The 24,732-nt window shown below is 40.7% G+C and overlaps 3 protein-coding genes across 3 annotated transcripts; all 3 read left to right on the top strand.

The window, feature by feature from the left end:
• The first annotated feature begins 236 nt into the window (after positions 1 to 236).
• Positions 237 to 5,225, top strand: prok1 (prokineticin 1). Its single transcript, XM_036532414.1, has 3 exons — positions 237 to 308; positions 2,888 to 3,013; positions 5,106 to 5,225. The coding sequence occupies exons 1-3, from the start codon at positions 237 to 239 to the stop codon at positions 5,223 to 5,225; spliced, it is 318 nt and encodes a 105-aa protein (XP_036388307.1).
• A 2,042-nt stretch (positions 5,226 to 7,267) lies between these two features.
• On the top strand, positions 7,268 to 10,700 carry LOC118780198 (pepsin A-like). Its single transcript, XM_036532576.1, has 9 exons — positions 7,268 to 7,323; positions 7,707 to 7,851; positions 8,179 to 8,296; positions 8,722 to 8,840; positions 9,093 to 9,292; positions 9,625 to 9,741; positions 9,861 to 10,005; positions 10,127 to 10,225; positions 10,551 to 10,700. The coding sequence occupies exons 1-9, from the start codon at positions 7,268 to 7,270 to the stop codon at positions 10,698 to 10,700; spliced, it is 1,149 nt and encodes a 382-aa protein (XP_036388469.1).
• Positions 10,701 to 17,940: 7,240 nt separating this feature from the next.
• LOC118781241 (pepsin A-like) lies at positions 17,941 to 23,749 on the top strand. Its single transcript, XM_036534188.1, has 9 exons — positions 17,941 to 17,999; positions 19,585 to 19,726; positions 20,265 to 20,382; positions 21,171 to 21,289; positions 21,488 to 21,684; positions 22,277 to 22,393; positions 22,570 to 22,714; positions 23,092 to 23,190; positions 23,612 to 23,749. The coding sequence occupies exons 1-9, from the start codon at positions 17,941 to 17,943 to the stop codon at positions 23,747 to 23,749; spliced, it is 1,134 nt and encodes a 377-aa protein (XP_036390081.1).
• The last annotated feature ends 983 nt before the right edge of the window (positions 23,750 to 24,732 follow it).

Below are 24,732 nucleotides of genomic sequence, written 5' to 3'. Positions count from 1 at the left end.
GATGACGAGTGTTCAGGGGAGCTGGGGAGGAGGGGGGGTGGGCCAAAGGGGAGGGGGGGGGGGGGTGGGAGTAAGGGATAGATAAAGAGAGAGCTCTTTTGAGAATCCAGGGGAACCCACATGATAGGAGAAAAAGAGAGAGGCGGAGAGGGAGAGGAATCGCACGCCAGCGCTTAAGACCAGAGGATCCCTCGGAAGACAGAATCACCCACGCGCCCTTCGATCTCGTCGCGGCCATGGCCAGGGTCCTGCTGCTGTCCGCGCTGCTGGTGTCTCTGAGCTACTCCAAGGGGGCTGTTATCACGGGGGTGAGTCTGCGGGACGCCCTGGCACCCTGGCCGGGTGCTGAGAGCTCTCCTCTGCTGTTAGTTTCACCACACAGGACTGAGAGAGATGCCCGTAGCCGGGATGGTATCTAAAGGCAACTTCCACTTCTCTGCACTGTGGTTTTCAAATTAGTTGTGTCTGCAGTGAGATTTTATTTTTATTAACAATCCTCTGCTATTTTAGACTGCTTGAGATCAGACTTTCTACTGGTTATTGATGTCATGGGTGGATTTGCAAGGTGAATTTCAGGTGTTCAGGTGTGTTATGCTTTTCAAATGGATCAGGGTACTGTATTCTCTGTCACTTGCTGCATTTGTCTTCACAAAGTGTATTAAGTTTTGTGATTTCAAGTTTCAAGTTTTTTTTTAAATGTGAAATTTCCATCACACTCAAAAATGATTATATAAAATCTACTGAAAAACATGAATTTTACTTAATCAAAACAATGAAAAATGTAGTGGAAGCACTGGAGTGAATGCTGGCTTAGTAAACTTCCATTGTGAATTATCAATTCTTAAACAGCTTTCATGGGTTTCGCACACAAAAAAAGCTACAGCAACCCTAACGCAAATTTAGGACATTATTATCAGCAGACTCAAAGTATCAAACTCTCATCTTTTTAAATTAACACAGTATTTAATTTACAGCTCCATTCATCCGGATAATGCATGGTAAACACTTTATGGTACTGCATATGGGAGAGGTTATCAGAGTCAGTAGAAGATCGTTTAGCAATAGGCTTCATTCAGCTCATTCAGAGATGTTCAGCTCTGTTAATCACACAGCAATTCCACTGTCCCCGATTGCCTTTTTATTATCATCACTGAGGTTTCAGAAAGTCCCTGTCTGTAATAGGATCTGAGAACCACCTGACAGGGTAAAGGTGGGAATTTGCCATCTCTGTGAGGGGCTTAATTGCTGTGATTGTGATAAATCATTTCTCGATCTAGGAGCATGGGAGTTTTCAGAAAATGGGACATTTTGCAAAAAGTCACAAAAACATACCTGTCTAATGCTGAAAGCCATGGGAACATATCCTCTGTATTCACACTCAATTTGTCTTGGGATGAGTGCAGTGTAGCTGATAAAAGAGAGAGGTTCTGCTTATGGACGTCAAAGTTCAATGAGCTATCACACTGAAAGGAGCCTATTCCCAAAACCTAGTGCTCTTGAGAAGGCGCAACAGGCTGTCTAAATTGAGTCCAAGTGCTGAGTGTGCCAATCCTGGGAAATGAAACTGAATACTCTATTTCCTCAAACGGCAGCCTTTCAGACACCCTATACGTGTATATCTCCTGCCAGTGAGAAGGTTGGATTGTACCTTTGATTTCAGCTGACATTTTGATTCATAATACAATGGGGATGAGTGAAAGAGAAGGTCACAGCAGACTGTATGTAAGCTGCTTTCTATTGCTTTCAGAATGCTGAACAATAGTGACCCATGAATCGTATTACAAGATGTGAGAGAGAGAGGAGATACTAGGAATCAAAGCTTTTCTCTGATTTGGTTGGGAAAAACTGAGAGCTTAAGAACAGGAGGGCTTCCTTCCTGTTTGAAAATGTCCTGTTTGATGTATGGAGTTGTGAAACACAGTGGCCGTTTGACACAGCTGCCATCCTCTCCTCTTCAGCACCAAATGACCTGTGTTCCCTATGAGCCAGTTGTTCATGCAGAACATTACACATGACGTTTCTTCCCACAGCCGTAACCAGCAAAATTAAAGGAGCATGATGAATGCGAGAGACTAATCCTTAGAGGTTAATGTGTTTGAATTGAAATGGATTTGGATTTTATATGGTTTTGACTGACTGTTTCTCTAATTCATTCTCAACCTCTTGTCAGCTTCCCATATTGTAAAGGGAAGTCAATACGTGCCTGATTCTCATTGGTCCAAGGTGACAATTGATTGTCAGGCTATTGGTCAAGGGTGGAGATCTATTATCAGGAAATTGGTCAGAGAAGAAGATGAAGCGACATTAAAGTACATGCACATATGCAGTGGTAGGAGATGGTATAATCACTTCCAGGCCTATATTAGCAAAGTTTAAAGCCCATTCCTGCAAGGTAACAGCGTTTTTCCCTTGCATTCCACATATTGCGTCTGCGTAGCGAACCCCTTTGTTAGAGGTGATACTTGTTAGGTCCCTATCATTTATGCTTTATAAGGAGGCAAGGTCCACTACCTACAGCAGCGGTGGCTAACCTGTGGCCCTTCAGAGCTTTAAGTGGATCCTGCAGTGTGTGTGGAGGAAAGAGATGAATGTGTTTAATTCTTTAGAAAATGCGTACTGCATAATTTTCTATCACAGTATAAACATCACGAGGTTCGTATTGAGAAGCAAGTTGCCAGGGTCTGCTTGGTTTATATTTATACCATAATTGTATTATTAACTAACAATTTGTAATTTTTTTTTTTTTTACCTTGACACTGGTATATTCAGAGTATCAGCTGGAACATGCTGGCCACTCCTGTCATAGACACCTCAGTCCCCACCACCCCCACACGCTTTGGCGCTCACAGACCTGGTGACCCCTACCCTTTGACGTTTCTCTGCGCAGGCATGTGAGAGGGACTTGCAGTGCGGCCTGGGGACCTGCTGCGCAGTCAGTCTCTGGCTGCGGGGGCTGCGCATGTGCACGCCGCGGGGGGGCGAGGGGGAGGAGTGCCATCCCTTCAGCCACAAGGTAAGAGTCCCCCCAAAATAACCCCGAATGGGCAAACCTGTAACTAACATAAGTAGGGCTGCCCCATTTTCATTGAGTAAGTCTACTTAAGTAATACTGTAAAGCCCATGCATAATGCAATTAAAGGTGATTAACATGTACATTTACATAGTAATATACCAGGCACATTAAGTGTGTGAACTATATATATTTCAACTGGTAATATATAAATAAACATTCATTATTTTATTGTATCAAAAGTGCCATCAAAATTCTGACCGCAGGTGAGCATTTTGTTGCTAAGATAGTGGCTGTTAGGTAAAAAAACAATATCACTCACCTGCTCACACACATGCTGTGTTGAGGAGAACATTTGCCATTGGTAAGCACTGGCCAGGGAGCAGTTTTAGAAAAGCCACAGATAAGCAGGTATTGATCTGGCCCTTAGCGGCCCGAGATGGATGAGTAATACATCACTCAGCTGTAATATCCGTGACAGGGATTAGTGCTGAAGAGACGGGGAAGTGCCGGCGGTGAGCACGTCCGCTTATCCTGGGAACTTCAGCTCCTACGCCTTCATATGCTAGACTGGATTACAGGAGGGGAAGGCGTTCAGATAAATCTCTGACTGATAACCATTCATAGCTGGAGCTGGACATCAGCAGCGCAGTAATCCTGAAGAGGCCCAGACTAACCTGAGGAATTGGGGCCTTTTGGCTAAAGTTCGGTGGACTTCACCTTTATTTCTTTAGCTCTTTTTCCTTTATGTCTCATTTTAGAGGATGAATAGATAAGATGATGGAGCTCGTTTGGGCTGAAGCCCTGATCTACATTACTCCACTGTGCAGAAGGATTTCTGAGAGCTATTAAGGCCAAATTTAGGCTTACTGCACACGTGTTTTAGCTAGCTACTGTTGTAACTAATTCAGCTACAGTACAGTTTTTTCTTTGCTTTTAGTAAGATGTATTATATGTTATTCTTGATTCTAAAGACAAGGATGTTGAACATAACAACAAAAATCCTTCAACAGTTAGTTGATGTTGAATAGTTATAGAATAATGCCCTAAGTGGACTGGTGAGATCAGAAGTCTGGCCAGTGTGTCAGCTAACAGAGAAAGCCTCAACAGCAGCATGTGAAACTCACTCAAGCCTTATGGATTTATTCCCTCTTTGCTGAGGGCAATGGAATGCATGGTTATTACTACAGCATTTGTATTCGTAAAGTCAAGCTTTCACTACATTTTATATAAGAGAAACAATCACAATCAAATATAGTTTGACTCATGACAGATCATTGCCGACTGCCCATTGCTGACTGCCAAAACACATCAGTAAGACATTTTTAGATCACCTGAAGCTTCCACGCCAAACTTAATCCATAAAACACGTCCCGGCAGAACTATTTTTATCTTTATTAATGCTGTACTTTCACCGGAATATGAACAAGTTCAGTACCTATTAATAAGAGAGCAGAGATCGTGTACAGCTGGGACAGACTCCTAATAGACATCATTAAAACTTTCATGTTGTCATTTTTCATTCTGCCGTCATTCTTGTTTTTATTCCAACATAAAATTTAATGCCTTTTAGATGGTGTACAAATGACTCAGATTGATGTGATTTGCTAATTTAGACATTTTCTGTCAGTAACAATGAAAATAGAAGAGGTAAAAATGCATTTGTCTGTACAAGTTACAGTTGTGAACATATATAACAATGGCACTTCAAGGTTACATTTCAGATAACAAGCAGATATGAAATTTGAAAGCATTTATTCAATCTTGTTAAAAACAAACCGTTTTCATATTACCGAGAATATGGCTGTTGCTGCTATTGTGTAAATTCTAAATTCTGTTCTAAATATTAATTTTCATGTGCCACTCAATAGCACTGCCACACAGCCATAGCGTCCAGCTGCAATATACAAAATTCTACTGAGATTTCTTGCTGTAGGTCAGCATTGTGAGTTCTGGTTTCCTGCGTTGTTCCGTAATAATATGGCATTGTCGTAGTTTTCTGACCCATTTTTGCAGCATTATTGTGCTGGGTAAGAGGGGTGCCCTAGTTTTTCATCTTGTCTGTGTGCTGATGTCATTATGTATGCCTCCACAGGTGCCCTTCTTTGGAAAACGGCAGCATCACACATGCCCCTGTCTTCCCCACCTGGCGTGCACCAGGTACGCAGGCAGCAAATACCGGTGTACCAGTGACTTCAAAAACATAGACTTTTGACAGCATGGGTGAAGAATAAAGAGGAGCAGACAGAGGCGAGCGGGGAAAAAATATAAAAAGAAATACTTGACCAAGGATAAAAATAAGAGAAGCAGAAATATACGCCCCTTTTTCCCCTCAGTCTTCATCTTTCTTTGAACACCGTATGCTGTACTTGCCAATTCAACCCATGTCCTCATTCAGAGCTGTAGCCATTTCCTTATGTTATTAAATTTAGACGTTAGACGTTATTAAATGTCTGATCTTCCTGGGCATTAAATCTGTACCATATACAAAGGTAGTATTGCTCACATTGCGTACTAGCTCACTGCACAACATACAGTCCTCCTAAACATCTATCCATGTGCTGTAACTGGGTAGCAGCTGTTTGCTGTGACCTGTTCTGGGCTGAGATTCCCAATATAGCTTGAGGTTTTGATGCCTAATGACAAAATAAATCACAATTAATTTCTTTTTTGTTCCATGACAGTGACTTTATTTATTTTACCAACTGCATTAAATCGCTTGTAAAGTTTTATTTTATGATGTAATGTATGTAATGATGTATTTACTCCTCAGATGATGGATAAAAAGCAAATGGCCATCTAGACACTATAAAGTGTTGTGGAAAATCAAGGAAGATTAAGTGTAAAAACCACAATATTCAGACTGTGCACAGAGAAAGAATACTAAAAAATATGAAAATTGAGTATTTTTTGTTAATGGAGCAGTAAACATTATTTATCATAATTGTAGATATATGTACAAATAAATCTCAGTATGAATATACTTCTTTGGTGTTGTGAGATTGTTGTGTCCTATTTTTGACGTTGTGATCTTGTATATTTCAGATATGATCAACCAAGTAATCTATTCTTTAATCTTTTCAATCAATGCAAAAACTGTTAAGAAAGAATATGATCCATGTTGACAGGTCTGCTACTACATTGAGTGGTTCACCTCTCTCTCCTTGTGGGTATCTTGATGATAAAAAAAAATCTTTCATTGTATTGTTACTTTGGTGGAGCACTTGGTAAACACATCTTATTCTACTTCCACAAAATGCCCCTGCAGGCCTGGACCGCCATGCAATCAAACATGTTACCATGTCTGTGAGAAGAGAAACTCTGAGTGGAAACCACACGTGTCTCTTCTTTAACGACCCAACCTTCCTAAGCCACCCTGATGCCCATCTAACCAAGTCAGAGAAGAAGAGGGCTACACTCTATGTGTCGCTCTTTCTTATGTGTTATTTTTATGTAAAATACAATCAGAAAGATTTCAGAATTGACAGATTAAAAATTACAACTCTAATATTCTGGTAATCAAGTCCTCTACAGTTTGCATGTGGATTCAAGTTTTGACACCTGCATGGTAAATGCATCCCAAACCAGCTGTGTCAGAAGTGCAATCTTGTTATTCGATCTTGTTAATGTAGGTCAAAGCATAAAAACTCAACACTACTCATAAGCAAACAAAGATTTTTATAATGCATAAGTGGGTCTACAACCCAGATGGATAGATGGTAATTTGTCATAGTATTTTAATTATTTTATTCAATTGTTATTCAAATTTGATGATGAGTGATTTCATTCTAATGGATTTTCATGTCTGATTTGACAACAGACATAGCATGGGTGTATACACGTATTCGTTGGCAAAAAATGAATAATCAAAGTGCTGACATTTTTGCTTGTGTTATGTGAATGAATGCAAAGGCCAGCAAAATGGAATTTATGTACACAGAGTTATTATAATTTGTACATATTAGTGCTGTATAATACTACCTCTACTACTAGGAGTACTAATAATAATAATAAAATGAGGCTGTGTCGTTGTATTCTAAAATAGTGTACTTAGGTCACACTGTATAGTGCGGTCATAAAAACTTGTGCCCTTGCACTGCTCTCTGCACATTATCTCTCTTCATTATCTTTGGGTTTGTTAGTGGAACATTCTGGTTCAAGATAGCCAAAGAGGAGTGGACAGTATAAAAGCATCGTGGCACCTCTTCACACATCCACAGTGCTGGTGGTTAGGCTATCTGGCTGAAGAAGGACAAGATGAAGTGGGCTTTGGTGCTGCTGGGCCTGGTGGCCCTGTCTGAATGCATTACCAAGTAAGTAGTCATTTACCATGGTGAGCAAAAAACCTTATCTGGCATATAATATTAAAGGAAATATGGCATCTATTTGGCATTAAGTTCAATTGAAGAAATCTTTTCCTTTTTGTCATAAAACTAAGATATGAGTTAAGGCTGGATACACTAGGTTGTACAATGGATACGTTCTAGTCTAGTTGTAATACACACCGCAGTCTGCAGGAAAAACGGCAAATTTAGAAGGACTGAATGAGTCTTCTCATCACTAATCTTCCTACGTGATCTTCTGAGCCATGCAATAGTTGTTAAATAGCGTGTTAAATGTGTGATGTGTGTTGGTGTTCTTATGAGCTGTGTAGGAGTCTGCAAATAGCATGTTAAACGTGTGATGTGTTTTGTAGGATTCCTCTGATCAAAGGAAAATCAATGAGGCAGGCCCTGATAGAGGCAGGGAAGCTGGAGGAGTTCTTGGAGAAATACCCCTACGACCTGACGTCCAAATACTCCAGCTTTGCCTCGAACATGCCGATGTACAACTACATGGATGTAAGTATGCTGCTCTCACAAACTGCTTTCCATTTGCAAGATGTGGGGACAGTGGTGTCAGAGTAGGACTCATCAACCAATGGCTGCCGGTTTGAATCCCAGCTAGGCAATGCTGTTGCACCCTTGGGAAAGGAACTTGAACTTAACCTGAGTTACCTCAGTAAATACAGAACATTGCCACCAAAAAAATACAGCTTTACAAATGGATAATATGTAAAATGACAATCTGTGTAAATTCATTTTGATAAAAATTTCGGCTGTGTAAAAAAAAAAAAAAAGTGAACGTAACTGTTCGAGCTGCCGATCCTCCGTGTGATATTCTCATAGATTGAATACATCAGCGTCATCACCATCGGGACTCCGCCACAGTCCTTCAAGGTTCTCCCAGACACTGGATCCGCTAACCTCTGGGTTCCATCTGTCTACTGCAACAGCTACGCCTGCTGTGAGTCTGACAGCCTCGCCTGTTTCAGGCCAGATCCATCTTAATATCCTGACCTCAGATACGCCTCTCTCTGCTTCCCCAGAGAGGTCAATTATTTTCAATACCATTTGTTTCAGAGTTTGTTTTATTCTCCAATTTAATTTACATTTATTTCTTTATTTTCCTATGACACATATATGGCCCGTGGCAATATACTGGGTAACATTATTACGCTTATTGTAGCCATTTGTCATTGAAGTATCAATCTGCACGCTGGTTGTATGCCTGCTGGTTAGAAAGACAAAAACAGACGTGTGTGGGCTTTTAATCTCTAGTCATGTATGTTACAGTTGGAGCCATGAGGATGACTAAAGAGCTGTACAGTTAATGAAGTCTCCACGTTAAAATATGGTAAATGTGAAATCTTTCTTCCACATTCTCCTCAGCAAACCATCAGAAGTATAACCCTTCCCTGTCCTCCACCTTCCGTGCCCTGAACACCCCTGTTTCCATCAGCTACGGAACTGGGAGCATGACCGGATTCCTGGGCTATGACACAGTCAATGTAAGATTCATTAAATCTATTTATTTAGCCATTATTTCAGCAGATAAATGGACATTCTCTTTTACAAAAAGGACCTGGCCGAATGGTTATCTGACAATTAAGAGGCAGTCCCAAAATTATTTTGCCATCTGGTAATTGCCTAAGAAGCACTATATAAATAATACAGTATTATTATTATTATTATTATTATTATTATTAGGAAATTGGGGGGAGAGTGCACATAGCTAATTGATGTACTGTGTTTTCCTGCAGGTTGGTGGCATTGTTGACACTAACCAGGAGTTTGGCCTAAGTCAGACAGAGCCTGGCTCTTTCCTGTACTACAGTCCCTTTGATGGTATTATGGGCCTGTCCTATCCCACCATTTCTGCCTCTGATTCCACTCCTGTCTTTGACAACATGATGAAGCAGGGCCTGGTGTCCCAGGATCTTTTCTCCATCTACCTTACCCGGTGGGACTTCATCAGGATCGGCTTCAGAAGCACATGCAAAACCATGAGTTGTTGCCCTAGGGTTGTTAACAATGAAGTGATTTGACATGTTGTGGCTGATTTTGCCTTGAGGCTGAGAGTGCCTTTCTGGGTTCCACACGTTAGGTGGTTAGTTTCCACACTTTACTTTAGTTGGGTGCGAGGCAGAGAAGTATCATTGCATCAAAGTGTTAAGCCAGCAGGGTGTTTGGTACTGTTGAACTTCCAGAACTTACCATAGTCCATTCCTTTGATCGCTTCATTGCCCCTCCCTCAGCCAGTCCTTACTGTTGTCCATGTTGTTGTGTATGCAGCAATGGAGCCTCGGGGAGTGTTGTGACCTTTGGTGGATATGACTCCAACTACTTCACTGGGCAGGTCAACTGGGTGCCTGTCACCTATGAGGGCTACTGGCAGATTGCCATTGAGAAGTAAGCGACAATGTGGCGAAACTCAAAGTGTGCTGTGTAATGCTTGTACAGTGTTAGAGTGTATGTGTACCTTGATGTTTGGGGCGGTATGGTTATATATCGGCATTGTGCTCCACCAGCGTGATGGTGAACGGTCAGGTGGTGGCATGTGCACAAGGCTGCCAGGGCATTGTGGACTCTGGGACATCTCTGATCGCTGGGCCTCCCTCTGAAATCAGCATCATCCAGCAGCAGATCGGAGCCACCATTGGCAGCAACAACCAGGTACCTGTACTCTTATCACTCTTCCAGCGATGATCCCCTAGCCAAGTGGATCCCTTCATGTTCTCAGAACTGTTTCAGAGCTGTTTTAGGGCTCACTTGCTTGTCTTTCACCTTTCCTCAGTATGTCATCAACTGCCAGAACATGGGCAGCATGCCTGACGTCACCTTCACCATCAATGGTGTTCAGTACACACTGCCACCCAGCGCCTACGTCAGACAGGTATGCGGATAGGGCATACATTAGATAGGCTTGGAGCTGACAGGTATGGAGCAAACATATGTGGCCTGCTTCCTGCCAACAGCCACTTCTGGATGTTGTTTATTGGTCTTATTGGTGTCACCTCTTTCAGGGAAAGCAACACAGCACAGCATCCCACTAAGGTTTTGATGTTGGTTGAGGGGATACTCTGAATTATACAATAGCACAAGAGCAGAATATTAATGGAATAAATGAGACGTGGCATATCACTGTATCAGTCCAGTCCTTACTCAAAGGTTAATTTCACTTTGGTTGACTGCTAACTGTTCTCCCATGACTCTCCCAGTTGTATGGTGGCTGCTCCAGTGGTTTCCAGTCCATGAACCTGCCCTCAGCACAGGGAGACCTGTGGATCCTGGGAGATGTCTTCATCAGGGAGTACTATGCCATCTTCGACCGAGGGAACAATGTGGTGGGGCTGGCCACCGCTGTCTGAGTCTGTCTCCCACTTCCTCGTGACCTTCATATGACCCCTGACCCCGATTTGACCCCTGTAAGCGTTCAGTAGCCAAAGCAGCCTCTAATGGATATCTGAAGAAAGGCTGGCTTTTGAAATGTAACTGTCGCCATACCTTTTTCTCAAAGTCTGCACCTTTCCCTCTGTAAGTTAGAACTGTTTGTGAAGAAGGGACATAGCCGAGCATGTTCTTTCTAGGTGACAGTTAAAAATAAAAGACAATATGTCTGTTTAAAAAAAAAGATTGGTTTCCCTTTCTTTGACCTATGGAAATATCCCTGGATAATGTTTAATGCTTTGTTGCAGAGAACTAAGCACCACATGAAAAATCCAGTTATGTTCACCATATACAATAGTCCATATGCATCATGCAAATAAAGCAAAACCGCCTCCTTACTGCACATTGTGTCTATTCGTTCACATTTGAATATAGACCTGGACTAACCAATCATCCATCACTAAAGAGTGGATCCTTACAGTGGCTTCAATATCACATCAATTTGTACTAAATTAATTCCATTGAAGACACCGTGGCTTATTTTTCTGTTTTGTTGTATTTAATAGGTACAGTTTTGGATGTATTAAAAGGTATATCTCCTTTTTGATTCAGCAGTAAATACATCACTATTTCCAATCTTAATATTTAGCATCCATAATGTATTCCTGAAAGCTGACTGCTGTTTTTACTTTCATCCATACATACACACCAACACATACATACACTTTATATACAAAATAAAAATTCCCCTACATTGTACCTTCAACCCCCCAATTACTAATTGACTTCCTATAATTACTAACCAGTGTCCTTGTTTAAATTATTAAACCCAGGGTATGAATAACAGAATTGACAGTGAAAACGAATGATTCAAGGGAACAAATGAACACTAAAAGCCTACATTATTAAACTGAAGGTTTTAAATAGTAATTATAAGGTACAAATTAGAGGGCTTCTCTTTGGTAGTGTTCTCTTAGAGGTCCCACAATGAGGTTTGTGAGATGAATACATGTCTGTACTAACTGTTCCACTGTGCCAATGTGTAACAGTACCCAAACTCATGGCCGTGTGTTTCTGTGATTTTTCCAATAAAAGGTAAACACAAAGGTAAATAAAACATTTTACAGCATGAATGACTCAAATTTTAATTAATCTTCAAGAGAAATGGCGCAATAAAAACAAAAGAAGATATGCAGATGGAGTTAAGGTGGATTTGTGACGATTGTATTACAGGTAGAGTATATAACACCTAAATTACCGTGTTCACAAGAGGCTGACTTTCTGGTGGCTCCAAGAGCAGAAAAAATAAATATGGTAGCAGAGTCTTAATCACACAGTGCTCCTCTGTTATGGAACAGCCTACCTAAGTATGTTTGGGAATTGGTTGTGATTTCAATTTTTAAGTATAGATTGAAAGCTACCCTTTATAGTAGGCTCTATACATTGGGAGCTGAGAAGGAGCATGGCCTATGGCTATAGAGAATTTCTGGTTTTCGCTGTCACCTCATTTCCAGTTGGATTGTCCCTTGCTTTTAGCTGGTTTCTGCTCTAAATGGGGTGGGACAGTCTCAGATCACCTTCATGGCTGTGGGACCTAACATTTCTGCTCACCCTCTCTTTGTATGCTGCCATGTTTTATTCCTACTGAGGCTACCTAATGTTGCACTGCCCCACAACTTACTCCTCTCAGATACCCTTATCGTCCTATTCTAACTGCTTCAATCTCACCCTTTTCTCTCTTTGTCTCTCCGACTTTCCTCCTATCTGAGCAACAATGGCTCAAGCAGCAGCGCTACCACTGGCGACAACGAACACGATGCCTGTGTAACGGGTGTAGACTGCGCTGTGTCTTTATACTAGATGTTACGTGGGTCAGCGAGCAGGCGAGTTCCGAAACCCGGCTATCACTGCTCACTGCCAACCCCTTACAGCCAGTGTTGTTGCCAGTTGAGCTAAAGACAATTTGCCCCTAGCCTGTCGGCAACAACGCAAGTTAAGGATTCAGGGAGTGACGTAACCGCTGCAACTGCTCGACTACCTGCTACCTGGTCCTCACTCATAACCTGCCCGAGTCCAACATTTCAATCCTCTGTCCACCTCACCGGCTGGGGAGTGGAACTGTTGTGATGAACTGATGCCTTTTATGAGTTCTGCCAAGGTTATGTTTTCAATTATTCACCAGGAGTCTCTTCATCACCTTTTCCTGGACTCAGGGAATACTTTTGCTTTTTTTTTTTTTCCCCAATTTGGCAAAAGTTTTCTGAATTCTTGATTCCCTCTGGAAAATCCACTACGCTACATGTAAAAGTAAAAGTAAATCAGTGCTATAACAAATTTGATTTATTGCTTTGATAGAGTGAAAAGTAGGGCTCAATGGTCCTTTCTGAGAGTAGGGTGTGTGGCTATAATGTTTCCAGTAATTAACTTCCCAATATTATGTGAGGGTTTATTATACTACTATACTATACTATTATACTACAGGAAGGAGATCGTTAGCTTTTTGTATCATTTAGGGAGAAGCATGTATATAGAAATTTCTTATATTCCCAAACAGAGGTTATTAAACTTTCATTTCTCTACGTTTGAGTCTTTTTTCAAAATGTATATGCACAGAATGTTGCCTGCATAAAATATATAAGTCACAAATGTGAATTGCGGAATGTGAACTAGGAAGACCCCAAGTTACTGTGCAAGCAGAGAGATTGGATTATTGTGCAAACTTTGTGGCAAGAAGGTGACTTCTTTCTTCTTGAGAACAATGTCCACAATCTTGATAACTAAACTAGAAGTGCAAAGCACATATTCTGCATTTCAGTCACTGTCTGGCATACAGCTCAATAAAATTCCCTGGCATTAAAGCATCCTTAATATATGCCTTCACAGTTTGTCGCTCCGGACAGATTTTCAGTCTTAAACAACATTAAACTTCCCACAAAAAAATATTCCCAACACAATTTTTTACAGGCCAAACAGTCTAAGTTAGTAGACTAAGTTCCATTAATTACAGTAAATTGGCTAAGTTTCATTAGCTGATAGCAGTACACCATGTATTGTGTGACCTCTTGATAAGTCCTATGATTATATTTATTTTGTTGATTTTTCTGGGACATTTGGCACCTATGAACAAAAGGAAAACCAATTAATAATGTTATCATTTTTTTCTGTTTATTTGGTTTTTATTCCTCGTTCATGGAGTGGAAACTTTTGTCACATATGAATGATTGCATGATTAGCCGCATGTTTATACATCCTTTTTTATTGGGGCTGCCTTGGCAGCTACTGCAAAACCCAAACACACCATAGCATCGCATCGCAGCACAGTTTCACCGTCAACAAACAGACTGAAAACACACATGTATTAGATGGTGCTATGTAACTCTTTATCAAAAGCAGACCTGACTGTAATGCATTCATATTGTAGCGATTTACTCAAATATGCTGTCAAGGGTTATTTCAGTTTTACAATTTTTTTCTATCATTTTTTTTTACATCTTATCCATTCCTACAGCCAGGCATTTACTTAGGCAATTACTTAGGCAGTTCACGGGTACAGCCACAGTGGCACACTGTGTTTTTAAGATGAGCCCAGGGGAAATCATTGTTAAACAAACAAGAAGTAAAGTAAGCTGACTGGGATGCTTAGTATGTCCATTTAAAATCATGTTCTGGGTGTTACTTATGTATAAAAAATCCACAGGAGCCTTTGAATCATGCAAATAATCTGCATCTTCTTCTGCGCATAGAATTAAGAGAGATTTTATATCACACTAGGAAGCAAGACAGTGCTGCTTTCCAACATATACCCATAACAGAGTACAGCGTTTTAATACTATGGTGCCTCTCTTTCTAATAAAAAGTGTAATATAAATATCACAACATAGACCACATTACAAAATGGCAACTGTAACAAATTAATATTTTTCCACATTACTTTTAATTAAAGTTGCAGCAACAGGATTCAATAAATACATAGCAATTTCCTATCAATTTCCTATTAATAGAAAGCTGCCCAAGGTGAGCTTACTTCTTGTTTATGTCATCCTTTTGTAATTTTATTCTGTATGTATAGTACAGAGGCCTTTCAGGCTCAGTGGCTTCAGCTGAATTCAGACCCCATGAGTCCAACAGACTTTGCTTCTGGGTTTATCTTAGTTCACAATCATTTTGAAACAATGTTAAATGTTTCCTTATTGAAGGACTTTAGCGATGAGCTAAGTTCATTCGGCCCTGGAAAATTAAGATAGGATTTTTAAATATTTTACAAAGATAAGTGTAAGCCTTTGTGTGTGATATTGATAAGAAAATAACTGTACAATACAAATAAAAAGATGTAAAATACAGTTTTATCTTCATTACACTGATTAGGCAGTTTCTGTGTATATAGGTCCGCCTTTTTGTCCTTTTATTTAATAATAGGTATAATACATGTTATGATACAAAATATGTACGTGTATGTATGTTACAATACAAAACATAATAATTAACAACATTAATACATTTGGGCAGCGATGTTAACATTTAATAACTAAAAATACTTTATATTAATAATGATATATTAATAATGTATTAGTATGTTTAAAGGTGCACAGGACACTATTTCTATGATCAAGCAAAACCAGAACTCAAAAGGTGATCTAAGCTGCAAGAAAATGATGCTTAAAATATTTTATTCCTTTTGTCTTGCAATTTTATTCCCTTCTTTATCCAATGTGATGTCCAAATTATTATCAAATCATTTTTCCATGGAAACAAAAGGTCACCTTGATTTTAACTGCTGAAATAGAGTCTACCACTCCCACTCTGATGTCTGATATCATAAAGAGGTTAAAGTGCTTCCCACGTACGCAATGAACAGTGGTTTTTTAAAGCAAAAAAAGCATTTATGATCAGAAAGGTCACAGGTTCCTAGTTTCATGTCTTGTGATCACTTGTGTAGTAGTAAAAAAGAGGCTTGTAAACAGATGAATTGCACACATTATTTTATATTGCGTGATTCATACTTACTCATTTGTTAAGAAGCAAGTAAGAGAAAAACCAGGCATTCCAGAAACTGATGACAGTCAGGAATAGTTTACTCTGAAGAAAAAAAAAACAGCTGATTCACTTCATATACAGTTTCTCATTTGCAGCTAAAGCATACTTTCACAAAGTGGTAAAAACTAACAGGGGAAAGAGATGATATATTTTTAGAAAAAATGTAATGTCTCAACAAAATCACAGGTCCTACTATATTAATCAACGGTAAGGGCAGCATGGTTTTAAACAAGCCTGGCAGAGAAAAGAGAATCAATATAATTCTCTGCAATATGTGACTCTGCTCCAGGCACAGGCTGTTAAGAATAAATAATGGAGACTCTTTATTTTAAAACTGTTCATGATGAGGTGCTTGACAAGTTTAACTGTCACACACAGAAAGAAGCTGCTTTATGACTACCAGACCAATGCAGGTGGCCAGCTATGTTTATTGATGTTTCTAGCAATATTAAAAGCCAATGGCCGGGTAATGCTACAGTTGTAGCCAGGCATGCAGTCTTGTGTTGTGTTGTGGCTGCCACCACTATGTGCCAAAATAAAGTTTACAAAGATAATGTGAAGTTTGGACACTGATTGTAATTGTAATCTGTCCAATAGCACAACTTCTTATCTTGATTTGCCCCATGGCTTATAAACATGCTTTGGGACTTTTAATCTCTTTACCAAGAATATACAGTATTATGAAGAATATATGTTGATAAATAATTGCAACGAAGGGTGTAAACTAATTTATAAAAAAATGCATTTTTACATGAATTTAAGTACAACTAGTACTACTCCTAACATGTGCAATACCGCTCAAAAGTTAGGATTTTTAAATGTTTACGATGCCTACGATTTTCCACATTTTAGAATATCAAAACTGTGAAATAACACAAATGGAGTTATGCAGTGACCAAAAAAGTATTAAACAAATGAAAACTATCTTGTATTTTAGATTCTACAAAGTAGCCGAAAATGTTATTTTTTATTTTATTTCTGGAAATTCATACATAGGCATCAATATCACCATTTTTATTTGTCTAAGAAACAAATTTCTAGCATTTAAGGCAGAAGTTAAAAAAAATTAATAAATATAAAGTTAATAAAAATGCCTTTGTCTCAGCTGTAGCATCTTGGAGTAATTTCTACCCTTGAATGATTCATGTGTACAAAGCACAACCAAAGGTAAACCCAAACACTTCCAGCATCAAAGACATATTTTCATTAAATTAACATATGTCATGTAAAAGGCAAAACCTCCATGATATCTTCCCAGATGGTGAAGATAAACAGGAAGAGCATATTTCTGGAAGAGGGAGGGTATCTCTGGAAGATGGACATATCGTCCACTCTGGATAAGGAGCGTATCTTTTGAGGGTATATTTCTGCAACAAGTGACTATTGTTTATCACTTGCACGAAACTGATCTCCATTCTCTGTTATAATCAAAATGGCGTAATGTAACCCATCCTTCTTGCCACAATCACAATCACCTGATGTTATACACACAACTGTAACGCTTCAACAGTGGACGTAAATATGTAAAAAAAAGACTGTCCATCAGATCGTCAGTATCACATTATTAATCATCATCAAAAACAGGTTTGAGACAACTGTCAGTTCATTGGTAAGTTCATTTCCTGACTCTCAAGATGTCAAAGCTCCCAGTGCAGGTGTGCATATTATAAAATCCATTGACCAAATAACAGACACATATGAGGTTCTGTCAGCAATGACAATGTAAGCCTGCTGAGCCACAATTGCATTGCTCAGTGGAATGTAATCTCCCAGATGGAATTAAATGCCTTTGTGATGTCCCTGCCATGCTAGGTGGAAGCATTGCAGGGGTCCACTGAAAAATAGCTCCTTGGTATTTCACCCTTTTTGCTTTTAAATGACATTAAACATTCACGTGTCATGAGAGCAGGACCACCGTGTGCAGGCCACTGTCTCTGCTTGAGAAATAAACCTACAGGAGAGAAATGGGATGTGAGAACATTTGCTCATTTTCAGTGACATTGATTAAAGGACATATGCAATGTGACATGACTGCTTTAATCTTTACAGCGCCTTAATGTGTTTTCTTATCATGTTGATAAAAAGTCGCGGTGGGGGTGTGCTGACATGGTCCACCTGTATATAAGGGGTGAGGGTCGCTGCCTGCAGTCACTCTTTGAGTCCAAGAGGAGACGTACCTGAGCAAAGATGATGAAGCTGGCCGTTGTGCTGTGTGCCCTCGTGGCCTTCTCTGAGTGCCTTCACAAGTAAGTTCTTTCAAACGTTGAATGCCTCATCCAGAGAGCGTGCAACGAAACTCTACACGCCATAGGTTGGTTGAGGAATCTGTATATTCCCAAAAAATGTGAATATATATTTAATCTATTTACAAATGAATCAATTAAGCCAAACGTAACTGTTCTAAATATGTGTTAACATTAACAGTGTATACCATCATCATGACCAGGAGTGTACGCTTTCTCTACTGTTTCTCAAACTTTAGCTTCATTTAATAGTTTATTAAGGTTGAAAGTGCCACAGTCCTGTCCTGTGGATTTATGGTTTTGTTGGTAAGTAACTGTATATAATATTGTGAGTATTGCAATATGTAATAATAAAGATGGAATAATATAAAACATTAGAAAATTAGAAAAATAAGTTTAAGACTAATAGGGAAGAGTTAGTATGTTTTAAGGATAAAAAATATGTTTATTTCAAAATTATCCACCTTCTCATTATTAGATGAGAGTGGGCTGTATACAACTATATTTACACTGACTGTCAGGGTTTTGGGGACGGCTTCCCGCAACAACCAGCAGGCGTCCTCATGACAGCCTATCTGTCCCAGTTTCCTGCTGCTTTTCATTTAGTATCCACCAGAGGGACTTTTCTTCCTGTTTGTGTTTGCACTGTGTATGTCTAATCGATTGTTCAAACATGTTTGTAATTAGCCTTGAATTTTGGTGTATTTAAACTCTGCCTGTTGTGGTGTTCCTTGCTCAGTCTTGAGCTAGTCTCTGTTGTGTGTCTTTCTATGCCCAAGTCTGCTTGTTGTTTGTGACTATTTTTTGTTTTTTGAAACCCTTCTGTGTTTTGAAGTATCTGTGCATCTGGGTCGTTCCTGCTCACAATTTTACACTGAGGGCAGACTAGCTGTAGAACTGAAGTGTCTTCCTCTGTCTCATATCTGTACAGGCTGGACTGCGGACTGCGGTGTATAAAGAGATGTAGCGATGGTATCATGTGGTTCAGAGGCGAGCAGGTGTTTGGACATTGGGGGTTGCAGTAACAAAGAGGGGTGGCAGTGTAGCATAGTGGTTAAGGAGCAGGACTTATAACCGAAAGGTTGCCAGTTTGATCCCCGCTGGGACACTGCTGCTGTACCCTTGGGCCAGGTACTTAACCCACAGTTGCCTCAGTAAATATCTGGCTGTATAAATGGATAACATTGTAAAGCACTATAACCTATGTAAGTCGCTTTGGATAAAAGCGTCTGCCAAATGAATAAATGTAAATGTAAAGAGGATTTACAGGGCACAACTGGACATTCCAGACTGGGAGAAAAATGGAAGAAGAATGGGGAAAAACAGACAAAAAAATGCAATATGTAAAATGTTTTAAAATGGAACCCTTACACTGTCTGCATCTATGGTCTTACTAATCCCTCACAACTGACCACAAAGATGCAAAACTACAATTTGCAGTCATCCACCAGGGGGCAGCAGTCTGCAGTCAACAAACAAATTTCTCTTGAAGTGCCCTGTGCTTGTATTCTCTCCCTGCTGCTTACTGCTACACCGCACTGATGGTGGAGGATTGGGATGAAGGCTCTGTGTCCCCCTCTTCTTTTAGGGTGCCCCTGATCAAGGGGAAGACGGTTAGGGAGGCTCTGCAGGAGAAGGGTCTGTGGGAGGAGTACAGGAAGCAGCACCCTTACAACCCCATGGCCAAGTTCTACCAGAGTGGCCTTGAGCCCATGACCAACGATGCTGATGTAAGTCCAATCTATTAACCCTCTTATTCGCCACTCTGATCTGATAGACACACAAGTGTTGGTCGAACCTAAGGCATGTAGTATTTCTGCTCATGAATTTACAGTACTGCTTAAGTAATTATGGCAGCCGTTGTTGCCACAGCACTCAGTAATGAGACGCAACTTCAGATGTGGTGTGTAGCCTTCTTAATGTTTCCATTGTGCGTGCAACTTCACTAGAGGACGTTTTGTGGTTGTAGTTTGTAAGATGTTCTGAGCGTCTGCTAAATGGCAAAATGTGTTGTAATGTACCGCTGCTGATAAAGATATGATAGTTAGTGTGCTTTGCAGCTGACACAAACACACTCGATGCATTTTGAAATAAGTCCATCGGTTGAAGGCACAGGACACCAAATGGAAACCAAATGGTTTTGCTCAGCAAAATATTGTATTTAATCTGTACTACAGACTGAGTGTAGAGCACAGGTGAAGTCGCTGTTGTTTGGAAATGGACACCCGTGATTAAATGCATGAAAATCCGTTTGTTCCTCCCCCGCAGCTGTCTTACTATGGCGTCATCTCCATCGGAACTCCTCCCCAGTCCTTTAAGGTGATCTTTGACACTGGCTCCTCCAACCTGTGGGTTCCCTCTGTGTACTGCAACAGCCAGGCCTGCAGTAAGTGAAATTCCTTTGGGTGCGGGATGGATGGGCAGGGGCAAGCCATTCCGGTCCTGGAGAGTGGATGCCTGTTGGACTCCGCTCTGCCACAGCTCCTATCCCTTTTGCGCGTGCGGTCCCCCAGGTGTGATTAGCGGTTTAGCGTGTGCAGTCAAACCGGTGCGATTTGGAAACATTCTAGCTAACGTTAGCTTTGAGGAAACAGCGATTTAATGTTAAAAAGTATAGCAAATGTGGCGGTGAAAACCATGAGAAACTCAATAAACCTAATGAAAACATAACAAACCATGTAATGTAACATGTGCGCTACATAGCATAAAATAAGTCAAGTGCAAAAGGGTTTAATGTGTAATAATTGGGGTCATTATTTTGATTGGACAGGCAACTTGTCCAGTGTTCCAGATGTAAAGCAAGATGTGAATTTAATGGTAACCACTGCATGTTCCCAGCCCTCTGAGACAGTTGAATTTTCCATCCCTTTTTTCTCCACACATATGCTTCCTTGAAGAACAAGTCCAGGTCAACACTCCAGTTCATCTCCAGGAGTGCTAAGTGCCAGGCAGAAAAGACATTTTAAAGGTTCCATTCTGTGGGCAAAAAGAGCATAGAAATCATGCTAACCAATTCAAATCAAACAAGTCTCTGAACTGGAACATTGCCATTTTTAGCTTCGTTTAAATAGTGAGGCACCTGAAGGACGAAGTTAATTTGAGAAGTTTTGAAAGCACTGGTGATACACTGAGTCATTTTCACTGATTCATTTCTATAAATGATCTCCCTCTTAGACAACCATGCCAGATTCAACCCTCAGCAGTCAAGCACTTTCCAGTCTACCTCTCAGAGCCTTTCCATTCAGTATGGAACTGGCAGCATGACTGGATTCCTGGGATATGACACTGTCCAGGTGAGAAGTTTGCATTTCAGGAGCACGTTTGCTTAACAGACGCCCTTTTCCAGAGCCACTTCGATCGCTGCCCTGCCTAAGAATCGAACCTGGATGTTCTTACAAACGCGGTGCATTCTCACAACACCACACTGCCAGCCTCATTTCCGTGCTTTCCTGTGCCAGGGTGATTAACCTTCCCCACATTTTCATCTCCAGGTTGGTGGCATTTCTGTGGCCAACCAGATCTTTGGTCTGAGCCAGACTGAGGCTCCTTTCATGGCCAACATGGTGGCTGATGGCATCCTGGGTCTGGCCTTCCCCTCCATCTCTTCCTCTGGTGCCACGCCCGTCTTTGACAATATGATGAAGCAGGGTCTGGTGTCCCAGGATCTCTTCTCTGTCTACCTGAGCGGGTAAGCCTGCCCTCTGGTGGTGAGACAGTGGAAAGACACTTCAGTTTTTATCTGCCAGTCTAAGTGTCAGACAGGTGATTTTGAATATGTTCATGTACCTTACCAGCCTTTCACTTTCCAGTCAGATTTGTACAGCAAAAGCACTGGACAGTTACTTATAGCTTCTTATTTAAAACAATCAACATTTATTGTCACAGCAGATATTCAGATTGACTTACGTAAAGTGCATAAATGCGTTTTACTCAGATTCAGGTAAAGTACCTTGCTCAAAGCTATAACAGCTGTAGTTGCAGCCCCCTCAGGAATCATTCTTGCAAATCTTTAAGTTAGAAGACCTGCTCCTCATCACTTTACCACACTGATGCGTGTCATGGAGCTCATAATGATGTCCTTTAGGCGTCAGCCAAACTGAAGTTTACTTTTATACAAGGCATAAGCAAATATTGGACTCAGACCATCTTCACGTGTGATCAAACTGATGTAGTATTTTGCATTTATTTGGAAAAGCAAAATGTAAGACAGCACCCTTTAAGTTCAGAGATAGACAAGAGTTAAGCAGGATTTGAAATGACCTCCAATTTCCTTTCTTAAGCAACGAGCAGGCTGGGAGCGTGGTGCTTTTCGGTGGAATTGACACCTCTTACTACACTGGCAACATTTACTGGATCCCTCTCTCCTCTGAGACCTACTGGCAGATCAGCATGGAGAGGTATGAAAGTGTATTCCTCCCCCAGCCTAAAAGTTTGCTCTCAGCCACGGGGGCCATTAGTCTTTACTAACTGAGCACCTGCAACAACTTTGCATTCTGTTCCTGATGTCTAACTGGACACCAGAGGACACATGTGCTGTGAGTAGGGGAGTAACCTGCGATGTTGCTAATTTCAGCGTTACCATCAACGGGAATGTTGTTGCCTGCTCTGGCGGATGCCAGGCTATTGTGGACACTGGCACCTCCCAAATTGTTGGACCATCCAGTGACATTAGCAACATCATCAACTATGTTGGAGCTTCCATGGACCAGTATGGTGATGTAAGCTGTGTTCAACCACCCTTTTAATGACCTGTGACATTCAGCCTGCACTTCATCCACATGATTATGTCACAGATTTTCAGTGTAGGGATCAGATATAATATAACTCTGTGCGTTTTTCTTTGAAAGTCCTGTCTCTTCCATTGTTGAAGTTTTTCAGTTTACCAGATTGATATGAACATTCTTGAAGAGGCATAGTCTGAAAAAAGAAAGTCTGTAAAAAGCATAGCAATGCAGACAGCACTGAAACCTCCTGTTTGCCAACCACCAAGACCAGGAAGTACAGAGGACAGAGGGAACATGGCAGGGGAATATCTTGTCATAATAAAGAATATGTCATTACCTAACATGGACCTCCTTCTTCCTCCTCTTCACAGTCCACTGTGAACTGTAACAGCATTAGCAGCATGCCTGCTATCACCTTCACCATCAATGGATATGCCTTCACCATCCCTGCAACTGCCTATGTCTCTCAAGTAAGTCCCCTAGCACAGTGAGGAAAAAGTTGGAGATACAATGGGTACCTGAAATGGCTCCCTCGACAATATCCATCTTAGTGAAAGCCGGTATGCACTCCCAGCTTCCCAAGAGCTGGTATAAAGTGTCCACCAAAAAATGACTACTCTTAAACCTTTATGGTTCACATAGCTGCTCCATCATTTAGCCACAGAGATTTGTAAGCTGTCTCATGGCCTTTTGAAGGTTCCAGTTATGTTAAGATACCCTCAAATGATTTTTAAGTAAGCTTTGTGCATTTTTATGTGACAGTCCAAAGTTTTTACTTCTTTTCTTTTATACAAAGTAAAATGGCATTTTGCTGAAAGAATCACAAAGGAACAAGAATCATTTCTTCAAGTCAGAAATGCTAATGCTAATGCCTTACTTTCTCCATACAAGTCCTACTATGGCTGCAACACTGGATTTGGAAACGGAGGCTCGGACCAGCTCTGGATCCTGGGTGATGTCTTCATTAGACAGTACTACACGATCTTTGACAGAGGCAACAACTATGTTGGTCTGGCTCAGGTTGCGTAAACTGAATGTATCAGAACAGGAAGATTCCTCATCATTTAACATCCTGAAAGACTTTATGACATCCAGTCTACTAATGTTCCAATAGTCTGCATCTAATTTGTAAGAAGCTAATTTACAAATGAGACTCAAACAGGTGATGCAACCAAGTAAAAATAAATGTCAGAGCATAAACAATGTGTGTTTGTCTCTTCTTCTTTGGCTGTGTTCTTGTGAAAGTGGTGCTGTGTCATGAGGAGTTACATACACACGTCTTAGGTTTGGCAGATGCTTTTATCCAGAGGGACTTAAAAAACTAAAGGTACTTACTGTAATCATGTACAATAATGCCACATGAACCAACAGTACAGACAGAAAACCTCAGACCACATCTGAGCATGTGTATAAGAGACCACTTATGGTGCCAAGTCTGGCACTGAGGCACTTCTGACAATAGTTTGCGGAGTTCGTTTAAATGGCCTGTATTAAAATGGTATATTCCAAAAAGGACTGTTTGAAGCAGAACAAAGAACAAAGGACAATGCCTACACATTGTGGCAGGAAGGGCGTGATGAACACTTACAGGGATAGACAAAATAATACAAACACGCCACAGCTACCACAGTTTTTAAGTGCAATCAAAGACCGGAAAGCTCAGAGGCAGCAAAAAAGAGAAGAATCTCTGCCAGTTATACACTTTGACAGTGCAACTACTAAGGCAGAAGCAGATAACATGTGCAGTCATGGGGGAGAGCTCAGTCCAGCCCATTTAATCAGCCAGCCAGCCTTAAGTAGCTGGTATGTTGCAAAGAAAGCAATTGTGTGGGCTGATAAGGAAGGAGCAGGTCTGTGAGATAAGGAGGTGTGAAACCATATGCAGAACTTTGAAGGTTAAGAGAAGTACCTTGAAATCTGCCTGTTTCTTGACAGGAAGCCACTGAAGAGACTCGAACACAGGGGAGATATGCTCAGATTTTGTTGTTCTGCTTAGAATGCATGCAGCCGTA

This window comes from Megalops cyprinoides, chromosome 7 (assembly GCF_013368585.1).
Source record: "Megalops cyprinoides isolate fMegCyp1 chromosome 7, fMegCyp1.pri, whole genome shotgun sequence".
NCBI classification, from domain to species: domain Eukaryota; kingdom Metazoa; phylum Chordata; class Actinopteri; order Elopiformes; family Megalopidae; genus Megalops; species Megalops cyprinoides.
This window is presented reverse-complemented; position numbering and strand designations above follow the sequence as displayed.

Excerpts from the sequence above, each read along its gene's own strand:
- prok1 (XM_036532414.1), top strand. The coding sequence starts at position 237 with ATGGCCAGGGTCCTGCTGCTGTCCGCGCTGCTGGTGTCTCTGAGCTAC. Across the intron at positions 309-2,887 it reads AGGGGGCTGTTATCACGGGG|GCATGTGAGAGGGACTTGCA; the intron begins GTGAGTCTGCGG and ends TTCTCTGCGCAG. Across the intron at positions 3,014-5,105 it reads GCCATCCCTTCAGCCACAAG|GTGCCCTTCTTTGGAAAACG; the intron begins GTAAGAGTCCCC and ends ATGCCTCCACAG.
- LOC118780198 (XM_036532576.1), top strand. The coding sequence starts at position 7,268 with ATGAAGTGGGCTTTGGTGCTGCTGGGCCTGGTGGCCCTGTCTGAATGC. Across the intron at positions 8,841-9,092 it reads TGGGCTATGACACAGTCAAT|GTTGGTGGCATTGTTGACAC; the intron begins GTAAGATTCATT and ends GTTTTCCTGCAG. Across the intron at positions 10,006-10,126 it reads CCATTGGCAGCAACAACCAG|TATGTCATCAACTGCCAGAA; the intron begins GTACCTGTACTC and ends ACCTTTCCTCAG.
- LOC118781241 (XM_036534188.1), top strand. The coding sequence starts at position 17,941 with ATGATGAAGCTGGCCGTTGTGCTGTGTGCCCTCGTGGCCTTCTCTGAG. Across the intron at positions 21,685-22,276 it reads TTCTCTGTCTACCTGAGCGG|CAACGAGCAGGCTGGGAGCG; the intron begins GTAAGCCTGCCC and ends TCCTTTCTTAAG. Across the intron at positions 23,191-23,611 it reads CAACTGCCTATGTCTCTCAA|TCCTACTATGGCTGCAACAC; the intron begins GTAAGTCCCCTA and ends TCTCCATACAAG.